Genomic DNA, 15336 nt, shown 5'->3' on the forward strand with positions numbered 1-15336 from the left:
CCTGTTCACCCACGACTGCATGGCCATGCACGCCTCCAACTCAATCATCAAGTTTGCGGACGACACTACAGTGGTAGGCTTGATTACCAACAAGGACGAGACGGCCTACAGGGAGGAGATGAGGGCCCTCGGAGTGTGGTGTCAGGAAAATAACCTCACACTCAACGTCGACACAACAAAGGAGATGATTGTGGACTTGAGGAAACAGCAGAGGGAGCACCCCGCCTATCCACATCGACGGGTCAGTAGTGGAGAGGGTAGCAAGTTTTAAGTTCCTCGGCGTCCACATCACGGACAAACTGAATTGGTCCACCCACACAGACAGCGTCGTGAAGAAGGCGCAGCAGTGCCTCTTCAACCTTAGGAGGCTGAAGAAATTTGGCTTGTCACCAAAAGCACTCACAAACTTCTACAGATGCACAATCGAGAGCATCCTGTCGGGCTGTATCACCGCCTGGTACGGCAACTGCTCCGCCCACAACCGTAAGGCTCTCCAGAGGGTAGTGAGGTCTGCACAACGCATCACCGGGGGCAAACTTCCTGCCCTCCAGGACACCTACACCACCCGATGTCACAGGAAGGCCATAAAGATCATCAAGGACAACAACCACCCGAGCCACTGCCTGTTCACCCCGCTATCATCCAGATGGCGAGGTCAGTACAGGTGCATCAAAGCAGGGACCGAGAGACTGAAAAACAGCTTCTATCTTAAGGCCATCAGACTGTTAAACAGCCACCACTAACATTGAGTGGCTGCTGCCAACACACTGACTCAACTCCAGCCACTTTAATAATGGAAATTGATGCAAATTGATGCAAAAATATATCACTCGCCACTTTAAACAATGCTACTTAATAATGTTTACATACCCTACATTATTCATCTCATATGTATTTACTGTACTATATATCATCTACTGCATCTTTATGTAATACATGTATCACTAGCCACTTTAAACTATGCCACTTTGTTTACATACCCTACATTACTCATCTCATATGTATATACTGTACTCGATACCATTTACTGCATCTTGTCTATGCCGTTTCTTTCACTCACTCATATCTCTTTGTGTACATATTCTTTATCCCTTTACACTTGTGTGTATAAGGTAGCAGTTTTGGAATTGTTAGGTTAGATTACTCGTTGGTTATTACTGCATTGTCGGAATTAGAAGCACAAGCATTTTGCTACACTCGCATTAACATCTGCTAACCATGTGTATGTGACAAATAAAATTTGATTTGAAGTGAAAGCCATCCTCACTTGGGGAATGCTGCTTTTTAGTTAGCTTTGCGACCGTATCAAAAATAAATTTTGGATTGTCCTTATTTTCCTCAATTAAGTTGGAAAAATAGGATGATCGAGCAGCAGTAAGTGCTCTTCGATACTGCACGGTACTGTCTTTCCAAGCCAGTCGGAAGACTTCCAGTTTGGTGTGGCGCCATTTCCGTTTCAATTTTCTGGAAATTGGCTTCAGAGCTCGGGTATTTTCTGTATACCAGGGAGCTAGTTTCTTAAGAGAAATGTTTTTAGGGGTGTAACTGCATCTAGGGTATTGCGCAAGGTTAAATTGAGTTCCTCAGTTAGGTGGTTAACTGATTTTTGTCCTCTGACGTCCTTGGGTAGGCAGAGGGAGTCTGGAAAGGCATCAAGGAATCTTTGTGTTGTCTGTGAATTTATAGCACGACTTTTGATGTTCCTTGGTTGGGGTCTGAACAGATTATTTGTTGCAATTGCAAACGTAATAAAATGGTTGTCCGATAGTCCAGGATTATGAGGAAAAACATTAAGATCCACAACATTTATTCCATGGGACAAAACTAGGTCCAGAGTATGACTGTGACAGTGAGTAGGTCCAGAGACATGTTGGACAAAACCCACTGAGTCGATGATGGCTCCGAAAGCCTTTTGGAGTGGGTCTGTGTACTTTTCCATGTGAACATTAAAGTCACCAAAAATTAGAATATTATCTGCTATGACTACAAGGTCCAATAGGAATTCAGGGAACTCAATGAGGAACGCTGTATATGGCCCGGGAGGCCTGTGAACAGTAGCTATACAAAGTGATTGAGTAGGCTGCATAGATTTCATGACTAGAAGCTCAAAAGACAAAAACTTCATTTTTTTTTGTAAATTGAAATTTGCTATCGTAAATGTTAGCAACACCTCCGCCTTTGCGGGGTGCACGGGGATATGGTCACTAGTGTAACCAGTAGGTGAGGCCTCATTTAACACAGGAAATTCATCAGGCTTAAGCCATGTTTCACTCAGGCCAATCACATCAATATTATGAACAGTGATAAGTTAATTGACTATAATTGCCTTTGAAGTAAGGGATCTAACATTAAGTAGCCCTATTTTGAGATGTGAGGTATCACGATCTCTTTCAATAATGACAGGAATGGAGGAGGTCTTTATCCTAGTGAGATTTCTAAGGCGAACACCGCCATGTTTAGTTTTTCCCAACCCAGGTCGAGGCACAGACACAGTCTCAATGGGGATAGCTGATCTGACTACACTGACTGTGCTAGTGGCAGACTCTACTAAGCTGGCAGACAGCCTGCTTCCTGGCCTGCACCCTATTTCATTGTGGAGCTAGAGGAGTTAAAGCCCTGTCTATGGTGGTAGATAAGATGAGAGCATCCCTCCAGCTAGGATGATACTTAAGTATATTTTTGCAATTACATTTACTTTTGATACCTAAGTATATTTATAACCAAATACTGTTAGACTTTTACTCAAGTAGTATGTTATTGGGTGTCTTTCACTTTTACTTGAGTTATTTCCTATTAAAGGTAGCTTTACTTTTACTCAAGTATGACAATTGGGTACTTTTTCCACCACTGCAATTCCATGTAGTCGTAACTATCTGTGGAACTCAGGTGTAACGGGTGTCTTTTGCTATACGTTTTCTCTGCATAAAATCCGTTTATATAAAGTGAAATGTTTATTTTCAGTCGTAGTGGCTACAACAACTCTGTAACACACCTATCACAGTAAATACCACAACTCAAACACATTTTAATTGAACTTGCGCTTGCCTACAACTAGATGGCGCAAATGGTCCAGTAAATTATCAAACAAACTGCATACCCAAACAGCATCAGTGAAAACAGTGAGAACTTGTTTACCTATCTCTTGGTTTCAGAATATATCTCATTGTAGGGTATGCATGCCTAAATCAGCTAGACCTGTGATGTAACAGGTTGCTTCATTTGATTATAGTAATGTTGAAAACAGATTGTTTTCAGTGTCATGAGATACACAAATTACACATTTTCTATAACATTATTAAGAATGGACTAATGTGAAAGGGAACAATACCAGTTCCTTTCAAATATTTCTTCCCGCAGTTACTTTCAGCTGTGAAAGGCTATTCCATAAGTTACGTTTGAGGTTTTTTTTTGTAAGATCATTTTGGCCTATGTGTAAAAACATTTGAAAGGTTTTCAAAAGACAATCTGTTCACTCAACAGAAAATTTGAGTTTGTTCAGCAAACATTTGATGAGCTATTCAGAGATAGAGATTCTTAAACAAACGGTCAAATGTGGGCTACTGTAAATGATGCTAACTTACACTGTGTCTACGGCTATATTATTTTCTTGACCACAATACAAATGTGAGTCTTCCAAATGAGCCAAGTCACGTTTTGGTTAGCCTAGACGTGAATAACCCTGCGGATTGTGGTCTGAGTAAAGTTTAAATTAAAACATGTTAGGAGCGGTAATAAAGGCTGTACAGGTAGCCTATAGACACAGATATTCGATCATTCACGTTACAAATGGAATAATTGATTTCATACCGAATAATAAACATTATTGATTGACGATTTCAAAACTTAATAAACGTTCTTTACCTTTCTTACACTTTCGGGATAGGCTCCTTCAAGTCCTTCCATAACTTCCAGAATTGATCCTAAGATTGTCAGAAAAATACATGAATAGTACCTTCAATACATATATGTAATTATAAGGACATCATTGGATAGCTTCTTCATAAAACAAAAGTTCATACTTCATACTCGTGCTCAAAAGTTTGGTTTCAAAGCGGTTTTGCCTGCCTGCACGTCCTGCAGCAATGCTTCATTTCATCAAATGTATGTTCTGATCTGAAAGCAGCTTTAATGGCCTGCCACAGAGGTTATAGACTATTTGAAATGATTTAGATATGTTCTTAACCTCACATATTCCAAGTATTTAAGAGGTTGGTACGATTCCATCTACTCATAGGTATATCCTCGAGGGAAATAAATCCAAATTAATTTCTATGGACAAGGTAGCCACTCTCTCTGGGTAAAGCTACCGTATTTTGAAGGCAACCACCGACTAGCCTCTCAGCTTGAAGCTTGGCAAGGCTATGCGTCTTTGGATAACACTTTGGACAAACTCTATACGACTTTCATGCTATATTTAAATCCCTTCTACTCCAATCTTCATTTAAAGTTGACCTGATAACATTAATACTCTGTTGGATACGGACTCAAAAGTTAAACTGTTTACAGACTAAACTGCAGACTAACTACAACGTAATTAAAGAAATTCGTAATGTTATGCACGGTCGGCGAAGGAGCTTTAATCCCCAATAACTAGTAAACTGAATTTGATAGGCTATAGTTCAGTCACTGTCTTTTGACACATACAAGTACAGATAGTAATTTATTTGCAAGCTTTCACAACACAATGCTGTCCATGTCCCCAATGTACCAAACCATCCATGTTTATATTAGAGAACTGAGGCCTGTGTTTGATGTGCGCTTAATTGCGCCCATTCTTCCCACTTCTACTGTCATATTGGACAAAAGGTCTGTCAATCAATTCTGCGAAGGAGTGTCAAATTCTGACACACAACCTCCAAGAAAATAATTTTAGAGTGTTATTATAAACCTGAAAAAAAGTGAATAGCTTAATTGTTGGACTACTTTTATTTGGGTGGAAAATGGACAGCTGTTTCTATTCATGGTCAGTTATTTGCCTATTTATAGGCTATCGTTTGTTAATATTTATATGTATTCTTTAAATAAACCTAAGGAATGCTAGTCATTTCCACAACAAAACGTCCAGCTGAGCACCAGATAATACAACCCTTATATGCGATTGAATATCTGCTATTTTTACAGTTCTCAAACGCCCCCACCTGGTTCTCCACTTGATGTGGCCCATTCCAATACGTGACCAGTTATGGCCACCACTACTTCCGGGTTTGCACAAATTGATCGGAGCTACCCTCTCTGCGTTATGCGCCCTACAACAACACACACACGCGCGCGCGCATTTGGAGAACCAAGCACGGCATTCACATTGCCCATCGGGATCTACCAACATGCGGACGGACAGTGGACTGCCCCTTTAAGAAAAACTAAGTCAGAAAATATCACCCCTCCTCCTTCAGATCTCCACTTGGATGGTATTGCATCAAAGAAAACCTTCACTGGAGTTGCAAGTGATCGAGGAGACGATGGGGACTGTTTTTGAACATCTCTACATGAATATCTGAAGCATTCAAAGTGAAGGAAGAGCGCGACGAGTCATCATTAATTAAGCAACTTGACAACCTCGATGTTGATTGACAGCTTGCTTGTTGAGCGAGACTAGAGTCTCAATGTTTTTTTCTGTAAGGGGCATTTTACACCAGTCTCAAGCGTGAAGTCGTAGCCAGTGTCGCTTGTTTATGAACGGTCTCCAGGAAAAAGCGAAGGAGCGCTATATTGGATTGTGGTGTTTTTGTCTTTAGCTGGACTTATGCTGACGGTCTGGCAACCATCCTCTCTGGAGAGACGACCACAGTATTCATAATCTTGCATTTGGAGTTAGGTCTTTGTTTTTCCTCAGCCCTGGCCTCGTAGAACACGTTTAGAGTCCGATTGGAATCGGCTAGAGTGACAGGCCGATGGCGCAACGGGTGCGTATTGACATAACTTTTAGCAAATGCAATAAAGCTACAATTGAGACGTGGCTGATTACTGTGCGCAATTTTTAATTTGTATGGCGCAACAAGCAGGCAGCTATGCAATAAGAGGGTGTTTGGTAGAGCTATAAGTTGTCAAATATACTTATGCTACATGCTAGCCTACTATTCAGCATTTGAGCGTGTGTGAGTAGAATAAACAATTGCATTTTCATATTGTCTAAAGAACTACAGACTGCAGACTGCAAACTTCATCACATAATTAATTTTACCCCACTATTATGACATGTGTTTTGATATTCTGCCTTTCATAAACGCCACATCGGTCTTTGGGGGTCCAGTGTTTAATGTAGGCTATAACCAAGTTGTTACACATCAACTTAAACGATTTACAAAAAACATGATGTAAGTTTGGTAATAAGAACATGGACGACATTTCACAAATATTTTGTGTGTATTAAATTTCAGTCTGTACAGATATGATAATTATGTAGAGAATGTTCGCTTTGGGTTTAGTTTGTTGGTATCTGTCCTTTTCAACATTTCATAATATTTATACATTCTTATCTGATATATGACATCCAAATAAATAAATTCAACATTTAGAATAAAACATATGTGATTACGTTCTCAAAATATACTCGAAATAGTTTAGATAGGCTAATTGTTCATGCATGTCTACGTGGCCTATCTAAAATGTATCTGTTATTTTTTTTGTTTCTTTAAACTATTAGTTTTGTCAAGATAAACAAAACAATATTTGATTTCTTTGAAATATCAGCAAGAATACAGACAGAAAAGTGTATACATTTGTGATATTGTTTTGTCTAAGCAAGACCCTGCAGTTCTAATCGCCTGAAAGAATTAAGCAGACCCAAAACGTTTGAAAGTTTTAGACATATAAAAGTCAACTGCTTTTTCAGAACTTTTTAAAATGTTAATGATCCAACGTAATGCACAAACAATGAACATTTTCCATTGATTCTCAATTAGGTGATCAACACAGGCTTTAATTGCCACTAATATACTTCCTACCACTAAACATACGATAGGCTACTATTAGCACCATATACCTAACACATTAGCACTTATTTTCTATACTAATTTTGTAGGCCGAGACGTATTTGCTATTATTAGTATAGACTGCCAACAACATAATTTAAGCTATTTTACTATTGTTGTTAATATACTTTTCTTGTTATTAGTCTTTATATTTCGTTTTTATTGTCAGTATTATTACATGATTACTTTTACTTTAGCTATTATCAACACAGGCCTTCATTCAACATCAGGAGAGGTAGCACACCGGTGTCAATGGTTATTATTTTAGAATATTCTCTATCTTTCACTTTTGACAGTATGAAGACCTTCCCCACTATGGAATGGACGGAGTAGGGCTGCCCTCGACTATGTACGGGGACCCTCATGCAGCGCGCTCCATGCAGGCGGTTCACCTGAACCACGGGCCCCAGTTCCACTCGCACCAGTACCCGCACTCAACACACGCCAGTGCCATACCGCCCAGTATGGGCTCCTCTGTCAACGACGCCATAAAAAGAGACAAAGATGCCATTTACGGGTACGTTTATTTTACTGCCAACGTAAAGTGTACAGCCATTGGGGATATCAAGCACCACAAATGTGAGCGATGAGAGTTTAAGAGAGAGGGAGGCTTTGGGAAATTCTCGCTAATTATAACCTCTTCTGTGTTCGGTCATTATGCACGGTGCTATATAGGCTTATTTAAACTTTGTATATCTGTTTTGAAATGTTTCATTATGACATTCTCACCTGAGTTTTCGAAAAAGATCCGTACGCTTCGTTTGCATTTGGCTTTCAGTCAAAATATGATGTTATTTTGCATTCACAAAATTCATGATATGGATGTATTCTATTGTTTATCCGGAGCCAGGGGTTGAGTTGGATAACCAAACTCCCAAAATGTTTGTAAATCCAACTCTCAGATTTAAACAATTGTAAATCAAACACATTCTCAAACTACCCTGCCTACTTCAACAAATGTGTAGGCAGTGTTGGTCATATTTGTGTGCCTTAATATAAGCATATTTTCAGGCCAAGTTTAATTGTCTTGAACTCTATTGAAAAGTTCATCATGTAATTGTTTGCCTGAGTTAATCTCACTGAGAATATGTTATTTCGTTGTCCTAAAATGTTGAATCGTGTTCTAAATAAGACACTCGAGAGCTGAGGATGCCTGCCATACGACCAGTTATGCCTGTATGACCAACTCATTTCATGCAGTAAGACTAGGCCTACTTTTATGTAATTATTGTGCTGTTACATTTCTGAATGTTTGCACGTTTTCAACTGAAAACAGTAGGCAATGTGATTGAAACTCGATGTAACCTACTTTCTTAGTTTGGGCCTGTACCGACTCGCAAACTTTCCAAGGCGGCGTACAGCGTTAATGTCCCCTCTCTTCCTTTTTAGGCATCCCCTTTTCCCACTTCTAGCACTGATTTTTGAAAAATGTGAATTAGCAACTTGCACGCCGAGAGAAACTGGGGTCGCTGGAGGCGACGTGTGTTCCTCGGAGTCTTTCAATGAGGATATAGCAGTATTTTCAAAACAGGTTTGACATATCTATTTACTTGTTTTGTTAAAGTTCAAATTCGTTCAAATTCGTATATTGTAGGGTAAATAACCGTTGTGCATTGGTACATGTTTTGTAATTCTGCATTGTGAAAACTTTGTAAGCCGCAAGCTGTCCCATGCATGTGAACACAAATCGTTATGAATTATGTATGACGCTCAGTGAACAGTGAATTTTGTAACACTTTTGTTTCAGATTCGATCAGAGAAGCCTATATTTTCATCAAATCCAGAAATTGATAATTTGGTAAGAACTCACATGCTTTTGGCCATTCACAAGAACAGTATCGAACAGTTGGATAATGAATACATTCACTCATTGTCTACAATTGACGACACTTAATTGTGAATTTGACTTTATCACAGTCCTTGTTATTAATGGTGTCATAACAGATACACGTTTGTGTAATCGTAATCTGTCAAAAGATTTTCTTGTCATGAAGTTTGTTTGCTTTCATGCTAATTATTTTAATCCTGTTGATCCTGATCCATTGCCTACACGTTTTTAATGGCCGTGCGCGTGCAAACACACACCCACACACACACGCATGCACGCACACATGCACGCACACGCACCCATAATTATAATAATAATGTAATGATCCAAAATGTGAATAAAAATGTTTTAATGCAAACTTTTTCCTCCTAGATGATACAAGCAATTCAAGTATTACGGTTTCATCTGCTCGAGCTGGAGAAGGTATAATTTACTCATAACCATCTCATGCGCGGTGTGACTGATAGGTCTGCTGCTGTAAAAATCGGATATTTTATCACCGTCGATTGCGATGATGCATAGCATTGGGCTATAACTCCGTAGTAGAGGTGTAATAGTGGTGGTAGTATATTTGGTTGCCCAAATAACATTTTTATGTTATGGCGTTGATAATGTTGACATTGATGGATGCGCTTGCAAAATATTAGTCGAGGGCGTTTATATAAAAGTTGCCATATTGCTCATGTTGAGCCTATATTAGGGAGGAGATAAAGTTGCTAAAGTAGCCTACAGTTATCGCTCAATTATATAAAAAATGTAAGAAAAATAAAGTAATCATTCGTTTTTCGACAAGTAAAGTCAAATGTATGTAATGTAATATAGTTCTGCTATTTTTGAAGCCAATTTGCTTGAATAGTAATTTAGGCCTGTCACAAGGCGAGGGATAGGCTAGTCCTTATACACTGATTATTACCATCTACATACATTTTTTTAGGGCTTTCCCATAGGGTATAGTGTTCACTCAGTTTTGATACATGTTTGTTTGTCCTCTGTGTTTGCAGGTACACGAGCTATGCGATAATTTCTGTCATCGATACATCAGCTGCTTGAAAGGAAAAATGCCCATTGATTTGGTCATAGACGACAGGGACGGTGGAAATAAATCTGACAGTGAAGATTTTACAAGATCGTCTGGGCCTCTTGATCAGGTAAGCTCTTGCCTATTACGTGCGTATTAATACAATTCTCGTCTATTAAGTGCATTTGAATTGTAGGCCTATACAGAGAACACTTCGCACGCATTTTATGCTGTCTAGATCGTTTTATCAAAATAGAGGCCTATGGAAAAAATATAATTTAGGAAATTGTTGGCCTCCTCTTAGTGATATAGATTGATAAGTGAATTTAAAATAAATCAAATATTAAATGTAGGCCTAACATTTGACAAAATGACAACGAGAACAATGTTTCTGCTCCATTTAATGTCAAAGAGTAATAAATAAAAAAATTCGGACATTTGGAAAAAACTTGTTTGAAGTAAGGATCCCGGTGAACAATTTCTTGGCTTTTACTATATTACTTCTTGAATAAATGCTTTGAGGGACTATGGTAATCATTTTAATTGTTATTATGCTATTTTATGGTGTTTTATGTGTTAATTATGTTCATTGTGCTGCATGTGCTCGAAAAAGATGTCATTGCTCAAAAATGGGACGAGAGGTGTGGAGTCAAATCTGCTATTTCTTCCGTGTGAATGCAACCAAGCAAGTTCTGAAGTCACGTTGCACCCACCCCTTGAGCAAGGCTTTAGGAGTATGGAGTCCCTTCCTCCAGGTGCCATGTCAGCCACACAGCGACTTGTTAACCATTTAACCCTTTATTTACCAGAGCAACGAGCACAAATCCAGGCAGTTTAGTGGAGTGTCAAATGCGCACAACTCAAATGTCTCGGTGTTTAGTTTCAAACACCCTCCCAAGCCTATATTAGTCTGTTGTTGAGATGTTCTGAGTGTCCCATTCACTTTACTACAGGGTTCCAAGCTCTGTATTATAAGATAACCCTCTATCCAAGTCTATGCTCTATTCTAGTATGAATCACACTACTTTATATCCACAAATGAATATGCATCCCCTTCAGTCCTCTCACCTCCATCAGGTAGTGAGACTTCCCTCCAGTAGTACTTTGATCACATCTGCTGATTTGCACTTTGAGGGTCATCTTTGATTGCGCTGTCACCTGCCAGAGTGTTTTTATTATTATCGATCAATCAACATGATCAATGATGAGCGCAGGTCCCCTGAGTCTTATAAGCACTCGTAATTTATGCTTTTGATTTAACAAATTGTGTGGCTCAGTTGGTAAGAGCGTAGCGCTAGCAACGCCTGTCGTAGGCTCGATTCCCGCTGGGGTTACATATACTAAAATGTAAGTCGCTTTGGATTGAAGCGTCTGCTAAATGGCATATATTATGAAGCAGCATACTAAAGTGTAGCCCCTGGATGTGGAGGTCAACCCAATAACCCGTCCCACCAGCCTTCACTTTCCCACCCATAAGTCCATGTATGGTACAGCACCCGCCCGCCCGACACCCACCCTACCTTGCAGGCACTTTGTCCCCACACCTCTAGCCCAATAGTGTACCATTTTCACACTTAATTCCACACTTAATTTCTCTTCTCAAGTGGGGCTGCTTAGGGAGTACCTACTGGTTATGGGTGGATATTGGGAGGTGGTGGCGGTGTGTGAGTGTATATGCATGTGTGTGTGTGTGTGTGTTTGTGTACATGTTTGAGTGCGTGTGTGTGTGTGTGTGTGTGTGTGTGTGTCTCGGTACTTGTCACCCTCGGTCTCTCGGGAGCGGTTCCATTCGGATTGAACAAATCTCTTCAGCCCTATACTCACTCCCCCTCTTCCATCCCCCTTGCTCGTTTCGTTGGGAACTCCTCTTGTTGGAGTTGGCCATTGCTGCTTTAACCATTTGTGTTCCGAGCATATGTTCTAGATTACCACAGCCTGACAGCATTCTCTTGGTATGCAGCGTAATACATGATATATATTTTTCATTTTTTTTCCTTCCCAAAGAGGACTTATTCATTTGCTGGTCAAAAACAATTATGAATTATAGGGTTTGCATTCTGACCTGGAGTTAGCAATGAGTTAGCCACGATGCACCGCCAACTGAGGGGAGTAGCTAGCCAGTGTGTACAGGGCTGTTTAGCTGTGTGTTTGAAATGTCTACAGGCTGTTTCTCTCCCCCCCCCCCCCCCCCCCCCCCCCACATGATATGTACTGCGTATGATATGGATATGATATGTAAGGAAACTAAGAATGAGGCTTTCGTGCCGACATACCTTGGGTCTCCATTCACATCTCTTTTAATCAGACGCCTGTGGATTATTATTCTCTATGGATGACCTCACTTAAAGCCCTTGGTTTCTATATGACGAAGAGACCATTGACACGTTCTCTGTGGTTAATCGTATTCATACTGTCGTTTCTTGTCTGATTGTCAGTGTCATGTCATCCAATCAGATCTCGTGGAGCAGAGACCACGATGACACGGCGTCAGTTCGCTCGGCGGGGACGCCCGGGCCCTCCAGTGGGGGACACACGTCACACAGTGGGGACAACAACAGTGAAGAAGGTAAGGACTCACTGATAGGTAAGATAACTGGATAGGTGTCCATCATTATTGCTTTTGTCTTTTAAAGTATACTATTATATCAGTGGGAGGAACGAGGAAGCTATTTTAGAGTTCTGGGACAGATCAGATTCACTTACAGGTAGAAATACTAGAAAGGTGTCCACCATTATCGCTTTCACCTATCAAGTACTTTCAGATTAGTGAGACAGTGTTGGGACTGATCCGATGTCAAGCCAATGAGTGAGTGTCACGCGCTGTCGAGTTTGGATTGGATGTGATGTGGAATAGAAAGACAGACAGCAGAGAGAAAGAACGAGTGAATGATGAGGGTTGACAGAAAAATGTGAATGCGGCGCTCAGCCTGGGACTGGATCTGGAAGAAAGGGCGCATTATGTTCTAGTCGACTGAGCGACGATTTATATACCAGCCTCTGCGCCTCTTTTATTTGGACATGGGGAAAGAGTATTAACAGAGAGCAACACACACACGCACGCACGCACACACATGCACACACACATACACACACGCACGCACGCACGCACGCACGCACACACACACACACACACACACACACACACACACACACACACACACACACACACACACACACACACACACACACACACACACACACACACACACACACACACACATATGAAATGCTAGGCAGCTCCTAATGGTTGAGGTAGAGAAGAAGACTAAAAGGGACTCTCTCTCCTCTGCTATTGGCCGTCTTTATGAGCAGGGCTCTGGGTTTGTGGACTTCCCCCACACTATCCAAATAGTTTCAGTCAGATGTGTATCACCTATTACCAGGGCCATTTGCAAAGTGCTGCTTGTGTGCCAAGTGCAACAAGCGTTCAGGGGATTTGTTATCTCCAGAATACATTTTCAGTTTAGCACCGCCACGGGTGGACTGCTTCGGGGATATCTGTGTGTTTTAACTCCCAAACACAACTACAGTCACACAGCCAGAACACAAGTCCCAGAACACAAACACTCCTAATGCCCTTTTTATTCCCAATTTGGATGGTTGGGGAATTGTGGCTCCTTCAATGGAAGTATTCCACAGAAACGTATTGGTTGAGCTTCTGTTGGAGAGTGGATTCTTGGTTGATCCATATTGGGGTATGTAGTCCAGTGATACCTTAACACTGGTTCCTTGCATCACGTCGATAGGCCTAGAGGACCAGAGAAGCTACCATTGGATAGTCATGGTTTTCCGACTTTTCCGGAAAAATCTGATACATACCTGAGGAGAGATTTTTTGGCTCCCACTTTAACCGAAAGAAAAACTATCTCTCACCTGTAGGGAGGGGAGGTGTCAGTGCCGGGAAAAAGAGGAGGAAGAAAGAAAGAAAACAAAGGGAAAGCTGGTAAATAATGTCCCAAAGAAGGCAAACAGTTTCAACAACTTAGTTCATCGCTATGGTGATGTCTGCAGTTTGGTCAAACATTTCGCTTCTGTTCATTTGAACTTGCTGGTAGCCGATAGAGAAAGTCCATCCAACACAAGTAGTCAATTTGTCTAAATATTTTCTTTGTGCATTGTCCGTGTTTTGTTGCCCATGGTTGCTTGAAGTTATCACACGCCTGACCTGAGCATCGAGGCCATTCTTCACAGACCCATGGATTGGCCGACAATGGTCACATGGCTGCCTTGCTCCTATAGGGAAGTGTGTCATAGAAGAAAGCACCAATGGTGGAAGCCTGGTGCAAAATAAAAGGTCCTCTCTCCTCCCAGGCCCCTTGCACCAGACCATGGCCAATAACATTTTGTGCAAACACTTCTGAAAAGCTCAGCAATTGAGCAGGCCAGCAGCTGCTGCGAGCGCCAAGCTTTGACAGCTTGACTTATAATGTTTGCGTGAAAAGTGCAAGTGGATTTTTGTGCCTCTGAATCTTGATGCTGGAAGAGAAAGGAGCAAGCGGCGATATTGAACGGTAGAAGGAAAAAAAGGGTGAGAATGGAATGAGGGCAAAGGAAATAAAAGAAAGAAGAGGGAGAGAGAGAGGGAAAGAGAGTGAGGATGAGCAATGAATCCTTTGGTTTGGCGTGGGCATGGTCAATGCTGCATAACCACAGCTGAGCTAACTTCGTGTTCAGAGTTTCTTTTTTTCTTCGGGGAAACAAATTCCTTTGTATGGCCTCACTCTTTCACTGGAAGCCAGACAGGAAAGCCGAGAGTAGCAGCGACTTCCCGTGCAACCACCACTTTCTCCAGACCTCCCAGAGTCACTGCAGCGCTTCACTCCGTCCTTCGTCTTCTAACACAACCCCGCTTCACAGTCACACATAGCTGGATGTAGAGGAGGATTTGACGTGTGCAGCTCTAGTCACCGAAGAAGCATGTCACCCCCCCCCCCCCCCCCCTCCCCGTCCCTGTCCCTGTCTCCACCCGGTACACAAGTTGTCGCTGTGAAACTTGGAGCTGTCACAAACCATTAGCAGGTTGGGTCCAAAGTCACCACGGTGGCGACGTATTTCTCCTCGTAGTGTTGGGCTACAGAATACTGCCGTGACACGGCACATTGCGGAGTGTAAATCAGCCTGAGGGAGCCCGCCGTCGTCCCCCTAATGAGGCCGAGAGCTTGTTTATGGACTTCAGCATAATTTTTATGATTATTTCCACCTTCTCAGACTCTTGTCGGTCCCAGTAGAGTCTCACCTCTGTTTTGGCGGCAGAGGTAATGGCAGGAGAAGCCTAAGCGAAGTCAACCTCCCAGCTAGTGAAGTCACCACTGGTATTATATTAATGTGGTCGGTAGTTGCTGCCGTATGCCTGCTCTGCTCGGCTTTAACTGACTGTCTCTAACCTTGCCTGTTGCTGTTAAAAGTGACGAAAATACTGCGTACGGCATGATTTGTAATTGAAATTGGAAAGGTTAGCAGTTAGTGGGGGCTTTGGTAAAGATGAAATGGACTTAATGTTGGATCAAAGGAAGCCTGGT

The 15336-nt window shown here is 41.5% G+C and overlaps 1 protein-coding gene across 3 annotated transcripts in view; it reads left to right on the plus strand.

The window, feature by feature from the left end:
* Positions 1-5299: 5299 nt before the first annotated feature.
* Positions 5300-15336, plus strand: part of LOC110493733 (homeobox protein Meis1) — a 37497-nt gene continuing 27460 nt past the window's right edge. For 2 of the 3 annotated variants that reach the window (XM_021568165.2, XM_021568166.2), the window contains exons 1-7: positions 5304-5903; positions 7268-7488; positions 8361-8502; positions 8719-8769; positions 9172-9222; positions 9801-9947; positions 12272-12383. In XM_021568165.2, the coding sequence (XP_021423840.2) occupies positions 5892-5903; positions 7268-7488; positions 8361-8502; positions 8719-8769; positions 9172-9222; positions 9801-9947; positions 12272-12383 (736 nt within the window). In that variant the 5' untranslated portion in view covers positions 5304-5891. Of the gene's footprint in view, positions 5904-7267; positions 7489-8360; positions 8503-8718; positions 8770-9171; positions 9223-9800; positions 9948-12271; positions 12384-15336 lie in introns of all 3 variants that reach the window. The other variant, XM_036949735.1, reaches the window with a different exon arrangement.

The sequence above is a fragment of the Oncorhynchus mykiss genome, chromosome 17, assembly GCF_013265735.2.
Source record: "Oncorhynchus mykiss isolate Arlee chromosome 17, USDA_OmykA_1.1, whole genome shotgun sequence".
Taxonomy (NCBI): Eukaryota; Metazoa; Chordata; class Actinopteri; order Salmoniformes; family Salmonidae; genus Oncorhynchus; species Oncorhynchus mykiss.